At 52.6% G+C, this 19,518-nt stretch overlaps 2 protein-coding genes and 1 long non-coding RNA gene across 4 annotated transcripts; 2 read left to right on the top strand and 1 right to left on the bottom strand.

Annotated features, from left to right (window-relative positions):
- Window positions 1-3,861: 3,861 nt before the first annotated feature.
- Window positions 3,862-7,058, top strand: LOC120642228. Of its 2 annotated transcripts, none has more exons than XR_005662536.1 (4): window positions 3,862-4,090; window positions 4,179-4,716; window positions 4,810-4,898; window positions 6,738-7,058. It is a non-coding gene; the product is annotated as an uncharacterized LOC120642228 (long non-coding RNA). The 2 variants fall into 2 exon arrangements; XR_005662537.1 differs by having other exon boundaries at window positions 3,883-4,074.
- A 7,726-nt stretch (window positions 7,059-14,784) lies between these two features.
- LOC120640409 (translation initiation factor IF-2-like) lies at window positions 14,785-17,410 on the top strand. Its single transcript, XM_039916236.1, has 7 exons — window positions 14,785-14,889; window positions 14,958-15,478; window positions 15,561-15,918; window positions 16,440-16,559; window positions 16,695-16,881; window positions 16,947-17,011; window positions 17,144-17,410. The coding sequence occupies exons 1-7, from the start codon at window positions 14,785-14,787 to the stop codon at window positions 17,408-17,410; spliced, it is 1,623 nt and encodes a 540-aa protein (XP_039772170.1).
- A 1,628-nt stretch (window positions 17,411-19,038) lies between these two features.
- Window positions 19,039-19,518, bottom strand: LOC120640408. Its single transcript, XM_039916235.1, has one exon. It carries the CDS (start codon window positions 19,516-19,518, stop codon window positions 19,039-19,041), a length of 480 nt encoding a protein of 159 aa, XP_039772169.1.

Genomic DNA, 19,518 nt, shown 5'->3' with positions numbered 1-19,518 from the left:
GGTAATTTGCTGTGGGATGAGCACTAAAAATGTAAAATAACTATTGTAGATGGAGAGAGAAGATGTATTGGTAGTTGAATATGAGCAATCTGCTGGAGATGCTCTTACCTGTGTGCCATTACGAAAGTTCGCGATTAACTGTGTGCCACTAAAAAGATCACTCACATCTATATATCATCGCACAAACTTTATTTTACTTGCATGCCATTTTGAATGGAATGACTACTATCAAAGGATAACACAGATACACAAAGACATTTCTACCCTTATGTCTTATGGGGGTGATGTGAACAGGGTGATCGGAACAGAGGCGCACTGCCTGGGGCACTGGGACTCTGCGTTGCCCCCCAGATGTAGGTGTGCCGGCGACACCTGTCTCGTCGGAGCCGTGGAGGTCGTACCGTGCGCTGTAGAAGCTCTAAACGACCACACCCAGGTCTGTGATCACTAGGGCGGCCGCGAGCTGGAAGACCTCGACCAGCGTTTGTGACTTACCAAGCGAGTACTGCTCATCGGTGACCTGGTCGACGAGGACGACGCACGTGCACGGGCAAAGCTCAGCCGTTGCCACAGACGCGCCATGTGGGGCAGAGCTCGCGACCGCCATGGACGTGCGTGGGCGGAGCTAGGACGCAGAGCTCGCGGCCGTCGCAAACGCACCATGTTGGCGGAGCTCGGCCGCCACTATGCGTGGGCTACGAATCGGGAGCGAGGCTCGAACGTGTTGATCCACTGCTGTTTGCATACAGGTAAAATAGTTATGGTATCTATCTATCTATATATACTATAAGGATCCATAAAAATTGAAACACTTCTCATCAAGATTAGTCCCACTTACCCACCTCACATACCCCCATTTTGAAGTCCACGTGTAAGACCAAAAATTTAACAAAACAACATGGCAGACGAATTTCGTCGCCCACCTCCGTTCATTCGCGAGGGCGCCCCCCCCCTCTGTCATTTTTTTTCACCGACGACACCGCTTACCCGCCGGCATACTCGCCCACGTCAATCACGCCCCCTTCCCCTTCCCCGCCGCACACCTCGCAACGCCACCATCCCCGACGCCCCCTTCTCCCTCGCGACGCTTCCTCCCTGCGGCGCCCTCCGCCCCAACTCACGCCCCTTGAGACACGCCGTCTGTGAGGAACCAACCCAAGTTGATCCCGCCTAATCGAGTCATCGTCCATTGATCAACTTGATTAGAGGGAACCAACCCCGGTAGTCCTTGGAATGTGTCATGAGCACCGCCCAAGATTTAAACACACTCCACGAGCACAACAGTAATACCATTACATAGGCACGTCCAACACACGAGATTATATTACAAAGCGGTTCAAAGTTTAATACAACTAGTCTTCAGAGTTTTTGCAGTGGAAAGTTCTACTACTAGCACTCCATACATATCGCAAAATAAGAAGGTAACACTATATGCCGATAGTGCCCTTCACATAGCCACCGGCCATCTACTCCTCACCCGCACCTTCGTCCGCGGGGTAGAAGTACCCAAAGACGGCCTCCGACTGCGGATCACCTGCAACAACTTTAACGATAGCACCATGAGTACAAAAGGTACTCGCTGGGCTTATCCAATACGGGTATATAATATCCCGACCTCAAGGAGAATGCATTTGGTTAGTAGCAAGGATAGGGTACGGTATTTAACTTTTGCATAAAAGTAGCTAACTTTGATCAAGTTGTAATAAGCAAAAGTCAGAGCATCTATGATCTATAAAGCATGCATCAAATAATTACATAAGTAAAGTGTTCATAAATCACAAGCTCAATCTTCCATGAACTTCCTCGGTAACTCTACGTTAAAGTCAAAGTACAAGAGCGTGCTCAATGTCCGAGAGCGCGGCTATTGCAATAGATCAAAAACCCTGCAGGGGTGTACAACTTTTCCCACACGAGAACAAGACCAACGACCATACCAACGGCCAAGGATAAGTGTTAATTCATGCCTCAATCTTTCACACAAACACAACCGACTATGAGCGAACGGTCGAGAAGGACAAGTGCACCGGAAACGCCGATCACACTCCATCACAACTCGCACCGAATCCGATCAAGACAAGGTGTGACTTATGCTAGTTTGCTTACCGTCCCATTATATAGTATGTGGTTTGTACGGAAAGGTGCTCAAGTATCAAAGCGATTACGCATCAGTCCTTAATCAACTCAAACAAGACTAACCATGTGAGCTCCATCCCAACATGGCCCTATCATACTTGCCCAAGTCCGAATCATCTTTCATATTTGCTCAACTTTTATCCATTCTTGACTAATCATGTAAATTAATCAAACATCCTATAACTCGCGAGTGGTGGTGACCTTGCCACCTCTCGTCTTGTACCGTAGCTAAGCATGGCTAAGCATATAGTTCGTGACACCTATTCAAGCATATTCATCTAAAGATGATATCCTAATCAAGGTTGATAATGCATCAAATAGGTTCTACGCAATCAATGTTATATATATAGTAACTCATGCGCAAACAAGACACATATACTTCATTGATCCAAAATAGGGTGTAAGAAATGCTTAGGGGCCTGCCTTGAGTCTCAAAAGAAGCGTCGTCTCCCACGGGTTTCGGCTCACCCTCCTCTTGCTCCGGTGTCACGGTCTCTACACGAATGCAAATTATGCTTGAGAAATGAGCATGCTATGAATACGTGCAATGATTGCTAATGACAGGAGAATGCATGCTTTAACAGGGCTAAACTATGGTATAAAGACGGGACATAAGGTACAAAGGTAGGTGGTACATGAATGAGTGAAAGGGTGCTGAACAGGTAATTGCGGACCGTCCGGGTTAGGGAAGCGGACCGTCCGGTCTGAACGGCGGACCGAGTGGCGGACCGTCCGCCGGTCAGTCGCGGATCGTGTTGGGTGGAAAACATGCTCTCTGACTAAATCGCGGACCGTCCGCGTGGGTTGAGCGGACTGTCCGCCTTTCAAATCTTGAAAGGCCAGAACTCGTGCAGAGGCTCTGTTGGTTTTGGTCAGGAGCTGGCGGACCGTCCGGCCATGTCGGGCGGACCGTTCGCGACACGGCCGAGGCTCACCGGCGATTCCGGCCACGGGTTGGGGTAGGGTTTGTTCCTAGAGGTGCCTGGGAGTCTAGGGAGTTCACTTTGATAAGTAAATCGCACATGTATTAGGGTTTCGAAGCTTTTGGTCATCAATGGTGATTTGTGCTCTAGGTGTGTTCTTGGCTTCGAATCCTAGGGTAATGCGGATGGATCGGGGAGGGGAAACACTCACCGGCGTCGAGTGGGTCACCGGTAAGGGCTTCAAGTCGTCGGGGAAGGCTTGGAGTAGCTTGGGGTCGTCCTCCTTGTTTGGGCTTGAGGAAGAGGATGAAGTAGAGGAAGAAGCTTGTTGGGGAAGCTCCTCCCCAAGGAAGAAGAGGAGATCGGGGTGGTGCAGCTCCTAGGCGTTGTTCTCCGGTGTTCTCCGGCGAGGTAGGGCTTTAATGGCAAGAGAGAAGGGGAGCTCCTCCATGGCTTTGCTAGAGAGAGAGGGTGTTTGGGGAGAGTGGGAGGGAGAGAGAGAGCATAGGGGTGCTGGGGAGATGGAGAGCTCGGGCTGACGAGTGGGCTCGAGGGTGGGACGTGGCGTGCAGACTCTGCGCGCGTGACACGCATCGGAGATGCGCTAGCGGACCGTCCACGAGTGAGGCGCGGACTGTCTCCGGGTAGGGTGACGTGGCAGTAAATTCGATGTGCCGAGGTGAACCGTAGTCGGCCACGTGGCAAGGTCGCGGACCGTCCACCGTATAGGGGCGGACTGTCAGCCTAAGATTTAATTCTCTCCTTAATTTGTGAGCTAAATATACTTAATGCTTTACATGATGACATGTTTAACTACTAGGGCTGTTACACCGTCTCCCATGGTTGCCGTCCCCGTCCCCGTCGCCGTCGCCTGCGTGCCCCGATGGCACTGCGACGGTTCTACGGCTTCCCCTCCAACATCGTCGCGTTCCTGGCTCGAGATCCCCTTCCTTCCCGCCGCCCGGCTCCTACCCCGACTTCCAGCGCCTCCTCCCCGCCGTGGACGCGCTCCGGACAGGTCAACCGCCATGCCGGTGAAAAATCTGCTCCCATACCTCTTGCCCTGCTGCTCTCTACTCCCTGGAATCTATACTATAAAGGATCTCGGCGGATTCCATGCAGGTTAATGGAGAATGGAGATCCATCCCGAGGCGGATGAGGCGGACGATGCCAGATACGGGCTCGGAGTCCTTCGCCGCCGTGACACTGCAGCCGGCAGCCAATCCTGAGGTTCCCGTCGGGGTCGATCTGCGCGCCCGCCGGGGGCGGGTTTCTCTCCGGGCCAATCGAGAGGGGTTCCTCTCCGGGCCCCTTGACGCCGCGCTCATATTCGGGCCCCTCCTGGGCGCCGCCACCTCCGGTCGCATGGGAGGCGCTGTGCCCACGCTCCACCGGAGCCTCTCCCAGGGCGCATGTGGAGCGGGAGCCCAAGGTGCATCTCGTGTCCGGCAGTCCGAATCCAGATCGAGTTGCTCGCGACCCGACTGCGGCGGCGGCGGTTACAAGGCGCGCAAATTCCGGCACGGGACGCCGCGACCCCCGCAATGATGTGCGGATCCGAGCATGGGTGTGACCCCACTGGGAGGTAGCGGCGGCTGGTGGAGGGCTCCGAGCGGGAGCTGCGGACACGCCCATGTACATCGCGCGGGAGGCAATCAAGGTATCGATTCACTGGCCACTTCCTGTCTTCCCCGTGCTCTAGGTATTTGCTTGTCAAGTTTTGTGATTGTGATTGGTGTTCGCGGCCGCGCAGCTGTGTAGGAAGGTGAGCGTGAAGACGAGGCGGAGTTGCAGCTTCTGCTGGAGAAGTGGCAACTGCAGCTTGCAAGATTGGTGTTCCAGGTGAGCTTCTCAATCGATCTTGTTTAATTTTATCTCATGTGTGTGTATATAATAATGAGACTGTGGGATGCGGCGCTGCTTTTTGTTAGACCGGCTCTTTAGTATTTTTTGGGTGGGAGATGGTTCACATTGTTTTCTTCTATCAAATTTTAGTTACCTCTGTATTGTGTGCTTTCTGCTAAACTTAGTGCTCGTCCATTCCATTTAGGAGCTATCACCTGCACTATGGTGATTCAGCTCGATGGTGTTGTCAGTTCAGCTGAGAATATTCCCACTGCAGTTTATGCTAAACTTGTGTTCTAACTGAACAAATATTTATATGGACACCAATTGCATCTAGATTTGTATGCTTGATGATTTGTTGTTCATCAGGGCGAGAGTATCGTAGAAGCAAAGTATACCGCGAATTTTATTCTGTGATGTGTCTTCTTTGTATGCATTGAGCTACTGATAATATATATGGCATGTTCACCTCAAAAAATATATATGGCATGTTGTGTGCATTTCACATGGGTGAAAAGGCTCTGTTTCCTGAGCATGTCCCAGTTTTCCGTGGATGAATACATTATTACTCCCTCCCAGGAATACATTATACAAAATGCCTTTTATATCAGTACAGATTCTTCAAGTCTAACTGTATATACCCCAAAAATTTCTTCAAAAAATTATAAAGCAGTAACTTCTTACTTAGCAGAAGTCTTCTTGAATTTATTTTTGTTCTGCATATAATCTAGGCCCTTTGCCATTTTCTTCTAGCCAACTCCTTTGCAGATTTATACTGTGACCAATAACACATCCTCGTGTAAGCTAGCTTTATAGGAAAAGAAATATCAGTCCTAGACATCGACAGAGATACAGCCATAGCAGTGCACATAATGCCCTTGGCTAACCTTGTAGTTCCCTTTTTTGCAAGCGATTCGCTGTCCAACATCGATTACGAACTGCAAGCCAGAGAAAGATCATGCATTTGTTAGGGGCCCAAGACTTCCACAAACATTTCCAAGGTTCAAACTTGATGGCGCCGACAAAGAAGGCTTTATAAGCTGATCTTGAGGAGAAGAAACCTGAGCTTTCAAACTTCCAGCGATGTATGTCAGACGAACTGCTTAAGTGAACATCAGAGATTGCATCCCAAAGCTCAAGATACTCATAAGACCATGCCAATTCAGTGCGCCTCTTATGTCAAAAACCCAAGTGTTATCCACCAAAGCCTCAGCCACCGTTCTTTTCTTTCGTGTGCGTACTGTGACAGTCCTAAAAACATTTGGTGCAAGTTCTTCTATACTTTTACCAAGTAACCATCTATCGGACCAGAAAAGAGTGTCATAGCCACTGCCCATATTTGTCACAACAAAGATAGCAAACAGTGCTGAGGCATTTGGGTGCACAGGTACTTCCAGACCAGCTCAAGGTTGATCTGGGTTTGTTTTCTCAAACCATAGCCAGCGCATCTGAAGTGCCCAGCCCATGACTTCCAGATTTAGTGTCTTGGAAGGACATTTCCTTTCTTTTTAGTAAATGAAGGACATTTCTTGGACTTCACACGATCTGACACAGCGGGTGTGCACATCACTGTATGGAGTTTGAAGCTGTTTCGACTTTAGATAATATGCATGCAACATGCACTCTCCTGCCTGATTCATTAAGTAAGAGTATAGCACCTTTTTGTTTATCGTGAACTATGTGAACAACTGTTGTAAACTCGACTAGGCTTTCATTGATAACCATGTTCTTTTTGTTTTCTTGAATGCTAAATATGTTTTTATATTTCCAAATAAATGGAGGGTGCTCACCATGAATGTCTTACCATGACCATTTTATCTATGGTATCTCTTTCAGGAAGAGGATGCTTTGATTAATGAGCAGGCTCAGATAACATTGGTAAGCTAGAGCAGATCGAGAAGATGTGGCAGGTTACCTGATTGATCATTGTAGATCATTGTATTTCTACAATTTTGGAAAAGTTTTACCACTAGGACACGAAAATCTACTTACATGTTATGTACAATCTCCTAATGGATATAATGCATATGGTTTAGAATCTTGAAATTTCAGAAAGCAGAAAATTTTATATTTTTACAGTCCTATGTTACATTGAATGATGAACCGGTCTGCAAGATTGACCAAAATAGAAATGAAAAGTCCATCCTAGGAAAGCAATTTTGCATTAGCTTTCTGATTCGTGGACCTCCTTGATTTTCTTTCAGTTGTAGTGTTGACACGGCAAATCACCTAATTGAGGCAAATCACCTAATTGAGCACACTGACCATGAGAGGCTCACGGCTGAGGTCTTGGGCTGGAGCAGAAAATATCGTCTGGGAACAAATGGCTTGTCTAGCATTGTACCCAGCACCAAGAGCCTCAACATGGAGATTCTATCCCTCGACCCTCAACATGCTTTGATTATAAGTCTAGAAAATTTGGAGATTCTATTTTGCTTGCAGATGCAGTGTTTATAGCACACGGGTGTCGTGTCGCTTGTTAATGCACAAGTTCTATACATACAAGGAATATTCATGATGATCTGGTTGTTTCCAGACCGTAGCATTAAGTAGTCTAAGTTGTTACTTGACATAAAAGTTTACGAACATGGTGGGGAACATATCAGGCGCAAACTAACCTCTTCATGCAAACTATGGAAACTTCAATCTAGGTCATCGGATCAACATCCAAGGAGCATGGGGAATTGGATAATTTTACAATTTGGACCCGCCCTTAGATTGGGTAATCACACTTTTGCAAATCCCCCTCCCACCCCCGGCGCCCCTTTCCTTGAATGTTGATCCGATGCCTCAAATTGAAGTTTCCATAGTTTGCATGGAGAGGTTGGTTTGCACCTGTCATGTTCCCAACATGGCGACAAGAGAATATGTTGGATTTTTTTATTGCCTAATAATGTTCATAGAGATCCTGATTAGGCATCGATTTGAAGGAAATTGTGGGTTTCCAAAGAAAATGAAAGAAATCGTATTATTGTTTGTAGAGCGATATTACTTGTAGAGCAATGTGAAATCAAATAAATTATATTATAGTTTGTCTAACTGAGCGGTGCATGTGCAAGTCGTACCAAACGCATAGGCATTAACATTTGCACTTCTACCCCGACTTGTACATGCCATCCTCGCCACCGGTGCCCTATCTTGGTCGGCAGCACCAGTTGTCCTGACGCTGTCATTCTTGCCACCAGTTGTATCGAAGCACGTTGGTTCGCCAAACCCTGAACCCTCATCTCTTAACCCCGTAGCGCATAGGTCTGATTGCTTGTTTGGTTTAATTCGGGCGTGTGTAGTGCATTCAAATGACGATCCATGTTGTCATGTCTTCTTTCTTTCTCCCTCTCCATGCAATGATGCTTTTAGCAGTAGTCGAATGCAATCTAATTATTTTTAAATAATTTTATGCTGGCCCGGGTGCTAGACTCAAAAATATGAGTATTTTTTTAATTTTATCCTTCCTCTGCTTGGCCCCTGCTCTTACCTGATCAAATTGCGATATAATTTTTTATAACTCTAAGCGGTGGTATGAATTCGTTTGTTAGTTTATATTAGATTAGATTGGATTGCTATGAAATTAATAAATATTTTTAATTTTTTAGTAGGTGTTCCATACAATTCAATTACTTTTTAATAATTGTTCTTTAAAACACGTGTCTGCGGCACGTGCACCTTACTAGTAACCGTAAGGTTCTGAGGACGGCGGGTTTGGTAACCTTAGCCCCTGTTTGCATTCCAGATGCTTATAATAAGCCCTCCACAATTTTAATATTTAGGAGTATTAAATGTTGATTATTGATAAAATTTATTCCATAACCTCTAGTCTAATTTATGACTTGTTATAGTTATGCTATAGTAATCATTCGCTAATCATGACTTGATATAGTTATGCTACAGTAATCATCTGCTAATCATGACTTGTTATAGTTATGAATCTAATGAGCCTAATTAACCTATAACTTGCTATAGTTATGCTATAGTAATCATCCGCTAATCATGAATTAATATACCCATTAGCTTTTTTCTAAATAGCAGGTTGAGCCTTCCTAAGCTTTTTATAGCGGGCTCAACCATTCCACCTCTCTTCTCATTGATGGGGGGCGCTCCCCGGAGCAGCCGTGCGTGGCATACCAATTTATTATCTGGTGGATCTTGTCTGTTCTTTCGAAAGTGTTTCTAGCCTCCCAAATCAAACATACATTGACAGGGGTTGCCAACAAAAAGAGAGAAAAGAGGCCCTAGGGCAAGAAAAGTAAAGAAGTTAGTACTTAGCTACCGGACAAGGCTATTATTACAAGTCCAAAAAATACTTTACTCATTGGAGCGATGATTGATACAAATTTAGCTAAAGATTGTAGATTTACCTATTGATGGAAGAGGCAAAATTGTTGCTTCGGAATCTTGCTTAATTGAATCTTCTGCTCGTCTTGCGAATTAGCCTAGGGGTTCTGCAAGTAGTTTTGTACATATATTTTATTAAATACTTCTAAATAGTATGATTTTCTAAGACCTATTTTTAGCCATTTGGGTCCAAACGAGCTCTTAGCTTAGTCATCCAGTTTTGATCTTTATATGATATTGTGAATGAGAAAGGCGTAAATGCAGCGGAGGTATGGGATGGGAGGAACCTAAAAGTCATTTTTAGGAGAATAGTGAGTCATAGACCTTTAGTATGAGCTCTGCAACATTGGTGAATCAATTACCTTTAATGGTGATTGTGATTCTACTATTTGGATTTTTAAATCCTCACTCCTCATGCATCTATCTAGTACAATCTCTCTATGCCATGGTGAGCTTCAGAGGTGTGCAACCTGTTCACTCCCTGCGGTGTGGGGTTTGAAGATCGAGTGCACTCCCCTGCGGTGTGGGGTTTGAAGATCGAGTGCAGGTGTTCCTCTGGCTCCTTAGTAATAATAAACTTCTAACCCAAGAAACGTGTAAGAGAAGAACTCTAGAGGTCAAAACTTGCTTATTTTGTAATGACCCTAAAACTATTAATCACATTCTCTTTGACTGCAGTGTGGTTAAGGAGGTTTGGGCCTTGTTGTGCTGATAGTATGAACATTCATATTGGTTCTGACTTCACCTTTTTTGCTAAGTGGTGGATTAGCAGAAAAGAACATGTTGTAATCAATATGTATACCTCAACTATCCTCTGGAGTATCTGTTGGTGTCCGGACCTCGCGGTCTAGCACCAACTAGTGAATATGTTGCGTGTCCTGGTCTCCAGATGGTTGATGCAAGAAGAAACACAATGACACCGGGTTTATCCTGGTTCCGGCCGATGGGGCCGTACGTCCAGCAGAGGAGTGTGCACTGTATTACTTGCACCGAAGTGCTCGTAGTAGGGGGTACAAGCTGAGGCGAGAGAGGGAGAAGCTCCCAGGTCTCTAGGTGTACTAGGAGTGATTGAGGCGAGTGCCAATATTAGTGGAGCGAGTACGTGTGTTCTTGTTGTTCGATCTGTTCCACCCTCCCCCTTTTGTAGCCTCAAGGACGAAGGGTTACATGCATGGGGGATCAGTGAGGCCGTCTACTTTTCCCCGCGTGGTCCGGGAGAGAACAATTGGTCTTCCCTGTCGCCGAGCGCTGTGGGGCATGGCGTAAGTCATGGTCATCGTCCTTGCGAATCCTTCCGCCCATGCTCGGAGTGCGTCCTTGTCCTGTGGCGCCAGTCAACGGCGTGACGATAGCTGTAGAAGTGCGCAGAGCCCCGCGTCAGATGAGGTGGGGTGTCGAGGGTGTTGAAGGCGCCGGCCTTGCTTCGGTCGAGGCTCGTACTGTGTTCGAGGGTCGTTTCCCATGCCCTCCGAGGGTCCTGCAAGGGAGAAAGGTACAAGGGGTAGGCAGCCCAGTGGTGGGAGGCGTCAGGCAAGTCCGCACAGGGCTCTGCAGACCCGCCCTGCGCTGGGAACAACGACACAGTAGCGGGCGTAGGCTGATGAGACGCCGGTCATGTCTGCTGTGCGGCATGATGGCCGACGCCAGCTGACGCCGCCTGACACCGCCTGATTCCCGCCCTATGCTGTGGAGTAGTTGGCGAGTAAATGCGCTCGTCTCGTCGGGTGGTTGGGCCGCCGCTCCAGTCCGCCGAGGGCGGTCTCGAACGAGGCGGAGATTTCTCTTGCGCCGAGGCCCCGTAGAGGGCTCGGCTGAGGGAGCCTTGAGCGAGGCGGTGTCCGTCCTCGCATTGAGGGGCCCCGACGGGCGACCCTCGAGCGAGTCGGAGATTGCCTTTGCTTCGAGGGTCCCCGGCAGGGAGCCCTCGAGCGAGGCGGAGATTTCTTCCACGGTCAACGAGGCCTTAGGGGGGCCATATCGTAGTGCTGGGCCGTGGGCCGAGCATGACTTGGGCTTTCCGTACCTGAAGAGGCTTCGGGCGTCCGAGTTTGGGAAGGATCCAGCCCGGGTGTCGAATCCTGTTTTGCGCGTGTTGAGGGTGTTTTAGCCCAGGGTTAGGGTGCCCCATAGTTATGGTACCCGACAGTAGCCCCCAAGCCTTTGGTCAAGTCAGGGGACTCGGCCAGAGGGTATTTTGGCGATTTTACTCTTTGATGTGATCGATCGGCGTAGCGCTCCCGCTGGGCGCTTGCCTGCTGGATGTGACAACTCACGCGCCGGGGTGGTGCGCCTGCAGAAAAAACACTCCGAGGCGCGCGCCCCTTCTTGTTTTGTTTTGGTGACGAGACGCGTCACGCACTGAGCGGGCTAGGGCCATGATGGCGCATGCTGCTCCGTAGCTAATGCTGACGCCGCGCTATCCCGCAAGCAAGGTCTCAGCCCTGCCTTCCCTCGTTGCCTCGTGACGCGCCGTTCGAGGGCAATCGGCCATCGCCGATGCTGCACTGCTCAGCATCCAGGGGTTTCGGCTTTGTCTTGTTCGGTCATGCCTCGGCACGGTCACCGAGGGCACCTTTTGCTTGTGAGGCGTTGTGCCTTCACGGTTGCTACAGACCTTGCCCACGCTGTTGGGCTAAGGCTTAGCATCCGATGGGGCTATAAATAGGGGCCCAGGGACTCCCTTGCCACTCCAGCTTCCCTACTCTTGCTCCTAACCTCCCTTTAACTTGTAATACTTCCTCCCATTTCCCATGGCCGACCCCCGGACTGGGTGGTCCAAAGTCCTTAGGTTTGAGGCTAGAAGAATGCTTGCGAGCGGTGGGCGAATGCTGGAGAGGGCGTGCTTACCATCCCTCAGCTTCAGTGAAATAGGCAGAAGAACATCAGGCCCATGGAGGGTCGGCTTCTGTGATGTCCCCTAGCCTGTAGGGATGGCAAAGCGTCTCGGGCGCAGGGGCGGTGCCAGGTTTTGCCATCGTTCTGCGCACCATCCTCGTCGACGACAAGACAACTCTTGGAGAGGTGGCGTCTGAGGGTGCTATCCGCCCGCTTGACCCCCCGCAAGTTCTTTGTTGGAGGAGAAGCCAGAAGAAAGCTTGCGAGAAGGGCATCCCTTCGGACCCGTGCGGTCTGGAGATTGCTTCTCGTGCTTTCCTCGTAGCCCGGCCGAAATGTCGGCCAAGGACTTGGTGTCCTTTATAGGCGGCCGCTCCTCCCCAAGACAGAAAAGATTGCCACGTAGGTGGCAATGCGTTTGTACCTTTCGACGGCTTCGAGCCGGTGACCCTTTGTAATCTTTGTTTGCAAAAAGCAATGAAGTCTTCACTTCTTTCGCGCGGCGTGTCTTTTGCTTGTTTATTCGGGATTTTGTCCCTTGAACTCGTGAAGTTCTTTCAGTAGGGGCGCGTCAGCGCACCCGCGGGTGTAGCCCCCGAGGCCTTGAAGGAGTGGGAACACTCATCCAAGGGCTATGAGCATAGTGTTTGATGGTTGGCTGGGCAGCAGGGCCATTCGGCATTCGTCTCAGCCGGCCTCGGCATTATTTCAGCCGGTATCGACATTCAGCTGGAAATGCGACCCGTGTTCCCTTTGGACCGATTCAAATGGCTTACTGAGCATGCAAAGGGGTCAGCCCGACACGCAGGACCTCACTATCGGGCGATGACTGGTTCATTCGAGGGTGTTGCTCTTTGCCGAGGTGTGCGAGGAGCCCCCAAGCCCTAACCCTTGTGAGGGCGATCAAAGGGAACTCTCGTCTTGTTGGTATGACCCTCGGTCTGCCTTTTCGCAAGGAGGAGGGGTGAAACAAGCCATGCTACCCCTGCCCGCACCGCGAGACATGGATGTTTCGGTGAGCTGTTAGTGGGTGGTTCGAGCGAACGTCCGTGCCTCGTTCGATAAGGGTCGGCTCGTGGTCCAGAGACACATACCACAAAGCGCTCGCAGGGGTTCGCTAGGCAGGGCTCGGACTCGATCGCTTGGGTCCGAGGGCTCGATGCTCTTCCTCGGTGGGATCCCTCGTACTAACCGCCTCTGTCCGGCCTCGAACACAACGTAGGGCATCTCGAACTCGCGTTCGAAGCTTAGGCTTTGTATGAGCATGCCCGTGTTGCCCCTGACTCTGTTGATCTAGGGCGGCTGTTCGAACCCTCTGCGGGTCAGCCTTCGAACCCCTGATCAGTAGGGCTCGGAATAGCCGTTCCTTTGTTGGTAAGGAACCCCTCGGAGGGGAATATTCCGTCACAGTTTTCGGCGTGGCGCGCAGAGTCGTGGAGTAATGCGCGTCACGGTCTAATGAGCACGGGGAGGGCGCACCTTTTGAGGCAGCATTCTCGGGCAGACAGAACAGCGCGGGCGGCCGCAGAGTGATGGGATGCCATCAACAGTGCGCCCGCGCCGCTTCGGGAGCCGTCCCGCAACATTTACTGCACGCGCACGCGCGCTTCCACGATCGTGTGACCCAACTGGCAGTGTCAGCGGTATCTACAACATTAAATACCGTAGATTTGGAACCGCCGCGGGAAATCCACGTCGCTGCTGCGGTTAAATAGGGAGGTACGGGCGTGGTGGTTCGGCTTACCTTGCCGTTGTCTTCTTCCTCCACTCGCCGCTCTCCGCTCGAGTAAACAGGCGAAAGAAGAAAAAGACACACACACACACACACAGAGAGAGAGAGAGAGAGCAGGCGCACCTTTCCTCTCCTCGAGCCTTCTTCCCCTGCTTCCCCCCACCGTCGTGATGGCGAAAGTGCAGTTCGTCGACCCGGTGCCGTGGGGCCGGTCCACCGCCGACAGGCAGCATCTGGAATCGCTGGTTGCCGCCGGGCTGCTTGCGCCAAACATTGATCCGGCGCGCCCGATGTAGATTGCGCTGACGTCGGAGACGACGCCAAACCCTCCGAGCGGCTACATCGTCAGTTTGGCGCGCCTGCACGAGCGGGGCTTCGGCGTCCCTGCTGGCAGGTTCATCTGCGCGCTCTGCCACCACTACGGGGTGGAGTTGCACAATTTCGCCCCCCATGCCATCTCGCGGGCAGTGGTCTTCGTCGCCGTCTGCGAGGGCTATTTGGGGATTCCGGTCCACTGGGACCTATGGAGGCACCTTTTCCGAGGCGAGCTCTACATCGAGTTCATCTCGACGGGGGTGAGGAGGCCTGTCCGCGTCGGGGGCTTGACACTCCAGCTGCGGGGATCGAGGAAGGACCTCTACATCCCCTACAAAATGACAACCAACAATAGTAAGTGGGACCGAGGGTGGTTCTACCTTCGCAACGACGACGGGCAGCACCCGGCGTACACCAGCAAGGTGCTGCTGGAGAAGCCGGACGCTTGGACATACGGGGCGTCGCCCCTCAAGCGCCAGGCAAGGCTCAAGGTGTACACCGATGCGCTCCAGCGCCTGGCGGGCAAGGGGCTGACCGCGGCCATCGTCATCGCCAACTTCCACCGGTGGAGGGTGCTTCCCCTCATGGAGAGGAAGCTTCCGCTTTCCTAGATGACGGAGGACGCCCCGTTCGAAGGTACCCGGATGATGGAGGAGCTGCTGACCGACGATGTGTCCGCTTAGCGAGCGGCGCGGGCGGGTGTTCCAGCCCCCGAACAACCTCGCGGACTATTGGAGGGTCTCGATGCACCCCGACGCGGGGTACATCAACATGGTAAATCTCGTTCCCAGCCCTCGGCGAAGACATTGTTTTTTATTTCCTAATCCGAGCCCTGTTGGCAGGGGGCGCGTGGCCAGGGGTACGTCTCGGATCCTCCGCTCCCCGAAGTCCGAGCCGTGAACCACGAGTTCACGGAGAGGCAGAAGGAGTGGAAGGACGCGGAGAAGCGCCGCAGTGAGAGGAAGAGGAAGAAGAAGGAGGCGAGGGACAAGGCGAATCGGGCGCTGGAGAAGCAAGTCAAATCGCTTATCCCGACGCCCGACTCCACGCCCTCGGCAGAGGTCGAGATTGACTACTCAGCGCTGCCCGACCCCAACACAGAGGGGGCGGGAGGCCAGTCGCCGGACCAGCGGGGAGCTGGCACCGAGCCCCCGGCGCAGGCCGAGGGCGAAGATACGCGTGCACCGTCGCCGGTCGGGATGCCGCCTGCGCTGTCGGTTGCAGGGACCCTCGAGCAGGCTTCGCCACCAAAGCCTCAGACGGGCCCAGGCGCGGCGCCCAGCGGTTGTTTGGCGAGATCCAGCGGGTCGGCGCGGGCCCCGAAAAGCGGCTCAAAGAAATGCAAGTTGGAGGCCGCCTCGGGGTAAGTTTTCTTCCATTTGTTTTTTCGATCCTGCCTACCACCTTTGCTTTCGTTAGCTTGATTCCTCCCTCGCTCGACTCAGCATGAAAGTCCCTACTGCTCGGGTTCCTTCGCTGGCGCCCACCAAAGCCCTCAAGATGGGGAGGTCCGCGACGCCAGGCACGGCGCCGCAGCCCCCGAGCGGGGGGCCTCGGTCGGCAGAGGAGATCGCCGAGGAGCTCCAGGCGGCGATTGCCCGGGGGGCTGCATCGACCCACGCACAATTGGGCGTGAGCGACTCCGGTCGGCATGGCGCGGAGGACGCCATCGGCCGGGCGCCGAGGGGGAAATCGGCCGAGGTGCCGAGGGAGAGACCAGCCAAGGCGGCGAGGAGGATGCCGCCCGGCCGGGCATCGGTGGAGAGGGAAGGACCGACGGGGCTATGCCAGAGCAGCCCATTGGTCAGGTGGAGAGAACAGGCCCCGTCCCGGAGCCTACGGAGGCTAGGGATGAGGGAGCCATGGTGGTGGAATCGGTGGTGCAGCCGGTACTGCGGCCGGCTCCAGAGGTGGCGCCGGCAATGGAGCCAGTAGTGGAGATGCCGCCGGAAGACGAGCCGGAGGTGATGGTGTTGGGGTAATCCGAGGACCAGCTCCGGGTTGTCCCGAACATCACCTCCGGCACTACCGGCGTTGTCCCTTCTTCAGAGGGCGGCCGTGATGCCGGACAAGGGCCCCCCGCGGGAGTCGAGTGGGCGATGGTCCAGCACAGGGCCCCCTCGAATTTTAGTCGCAACGAGTGGGAGGAGGAGGTATGGAAGGCGTAGTGCGAGGTTGGTTCCCAGATCCAGTCCACCCTCGACCGCGCCTTACAGCTCCATAAAACGACAGATTTTCAAATCAGCAATGTAAGTGCCCATCCCCAGAACCCATCTATTTCCGTTCACATTTATATATCTTCCTCTCACACCCTCCGCTCGCAGCGGCTAAAGGAAATCTCGCGCGACAAGAGCGCCGAGCTGGCCCAGCAGGACTCCAAGGTGCAATGGTTCGAGCAGTGGAACACCAATCTGATCGCGCGGCTGGGCGAGGCCAACACCTTGGTGTCCGATATAGGGGCGCAAGATCGTGCACAGAAGGAGGAGCTGTCCCGAGCCATCGAGGAGCGCGACGCCTAGAGGGCCGCGGCAGAGCAGAAGGCCCAAGAGATCGAGCTGCTCGATGCTGCGCTATGGCAGAAGGATGAGCCTCTCGAAGCGAGGGTGGCTCAGTGCAAGCAGCTGCAGAAGACTCTCGAAGTGCAGGCCGTCTCCCTTACGGAGAAGGTGGCCCTCGTCGAGGGGCAGAGAGAAGCCATTCTGCGCGCGGAGACTGCCCTCCAGGCTGCGCGGGCAGAGATAGACCAAGGGAGGAAGCGCGTCGAGGGTGCGTACGAAGACTTAGTTCAGTTTACTTGGCTTTATCGAGGCTCATCTTTTGTTTGTGTTTAGAGCTGCAGAAGAGGGTGGCAGACGAGACCGCGGCGAAGGAGGCCCTCCAGGCCGCGTACGCGTCCGTGTAGAGGGACTACAACAACTTCGAGGAGGCCGTCGTGGCCGCATGTCAGGGTGTCGTGGGTGAAGCCGGTCAGTCGGGCAGCTCGCTGGTCAGTCGCCTGAGATCTTTGGGTGATCGGGTGACCAAACAGCTCAAGGGCGCCCTCTGCCCCGGCGTCCAGAATGCCCTCGGCGTTGTCTGGACGCACTACGTCATCGACTTCGAGCACTTGGCCATGGGCTACATCGTCCCCGACGGCGATGATGATGCCAAAGTCGATGCTATGGAGCAAGCTGACGCAGGTGCTGAAGGCGCTGCCACCACCTTGGCCGGGCTCTTCGAGGGCGACCTCTTCCCCGACGCCGTAGATGATGGAGACGAGGGCGAGCACGGCGAGGGGGCTGGTGGCAACTTGTAGATGGCCTGGGCCTCGAAGCCCAAGTAGATAAGTTAGGATTTTGTCTAGATTTTGTCTTCTGTGTAGCGAACAAAAGTGCAATCTTGAAAATATGGCCTCTTGAGGCCTTTGTGTATATTAGTGTGTTGTTTTATCCTACTTATTTCTTCGTGCTCTCGCGTCCTCGCGTGTGACTTAGATAAACTTCTACAAGGATGGTCGCGTTCATAAACTACTTAGGCGCAGGGAGGTGAGGGGGAATGCCGTATCCCGGAGGCGTAGGCAGTCCCTCAGCTCAGCCGATCCCACGCTCAAGTCATTTACACCTTGCGTCCATTTTACTAAGTGTTCGAGAGACTTAGATGCGAAAAATTTTCGGAAAAACGTGACATTTTGGGGATGTTTTGGGGGTTCCCCCCATTGTAGCCCCCGAGGGAGGCTCGATTTTGACGAGGGCAAAGCCGAGGCTCACTCAGTGTTGTGCGCGCATGTCCGAGGCCCTGAGGGTTCGGGCGACTCTCGAGGAATTTAAAGGTAAAGCGTACTTCTTTATTTCCTCGAGAAATTTAAGATACAAGTACAAAGTATGTACAAACGACTTGGAATTTCAAGGATAGAAGCGACGTAGCTGCTGGATGTTCCAAGCGTTGGTGAAGATTTCGCCTTTTTCATTAGCTAGCTTGTAGGTGTCGGGCTTTAGGACTTCCGCGATGATGTACGGGCCTTCCCATGGCAGCGTGAGCTTGTGGCGCCCTCAGGTGTCTTGCCGCAGTCTCAACACGAGGTCTCCCTTGTTGAGGTCACGACGTCGAACCCTCTACGCTTGGTATCGTCGCAGAGACTGCTAGTAGCACGCCGAGTGTAGAAGCGCCACGTCTCGAGCCTCGTCCAACTAGTCCAGCGAGTCGTCACGGGCCTGCTGGTTTTGGTGCTCTTCGTATGCTTTGAGCCTCGGGGATCCGTACTCCAGGTCGGTGGGGAGGATGGCCTCGGCACCATAGACTAGAAAGAACGGGCTGAAACCCGTGGCTCGACTCGGGGTTGTTCTTAGGCTCCAGATGACCGAGGGCAGCTCCGTGAGCCACCTTCGGCCAAACTTGTTCAGTTTGTTGAAGATTCTTGGTTTGAGGCCTTGTAGGATCATGCCATTAGCACACTCCACTTGGTCGTTTGTCTGTGGGTGCGCCACGGCCGACCAGTCCACACATATGTGGAAGTCGTCGCAGAACCTTAAGAACTTCTTGTCTGTGAACTGGGTGCCGTTGTCCATAATGATTGAATTTGGAACCCCGAACCTGCAGACTATGTCGGTGAAAAACTGCACGGCTTGCTCGGATTTGATCTTGGCGATGGGTCGAGCCTCGATCAACTTGGAGAACTTGTCCACCACCACCAGCAAGTGGGTGAAGCCCTCGGGTGCTCTCTGCAGCGGTCCGACGAGATCCAGTCCCCACACGGCAAAGGCGACAGGCGTAGAACTGGCAGCCTTCGCATGTTCGCACGATCTCTGTGGCATCGGCGACTGTAGTTGGCCAGTAGAAACCCTGTCGGAATGTGTTGCCCACAAGGGTGTGTGGCACTGCATGATGGCCACATACTCTGGCGTGGATGTCCCGAAGCAGCTCCCTACCCTCGGGGATAGGGATGCATCATTGCAGGACCCCCGAGGGGCTGCGCTTGTAGAGCTCTCTGTCGATCACGACGAAAGACTTGGCTCTCCTGGCGACGCGCCGCACTTGAGCGCGATCCGAGGGTAGCACCCCTCGGTTGATCCAATCGAGGTACTGGTCGCGCCAGTCTTGCGATAGTGGAGCCTCGTCAATCTGCATTGCCTCACCCTCGTCCTCCGAGGATGCTTCAGTTTCTGTTTCCATGGGCTCGACCTCGTCCGCCGAGGGGTTCCCGTCAGAGAGCTCCGCAGCCGAGGGGCCTGGTTCCTCTGGATCCTTGAAATTGACTGAGGGTTTGGTGATGTCACGAACAAAGATGTTCGGGGGAACGGTGGTCCACCCCGACGCGATCTTAGCTAGTTCGTCTGCATCCTCGTTGTACTTGCGCGGGACATGGTTGAGTTCCAGGCCATCGAACCTATCTTCAAGGCGGCGCACTGCGTTGCAGTATGCCTCCAT

This window comes from Panicum virgatum, chromosome 7K (assembly GCF_016808335.1).
Source record: "Panicum virgatum strain AP13 chromosome 7K, P.virgatum_v5, whole genome shotgun sequence".
In the NCBI taxonomy this organism is placed as follows: Eukaryota; Viridiplantae; Streptophyta; class Magnoliopsida; order Poales; family Poaceae; genus Panicum; species Panicum virgatum.
This window is presented reverse-complemented; position numbering and strand designations above follow the sequence as displayed.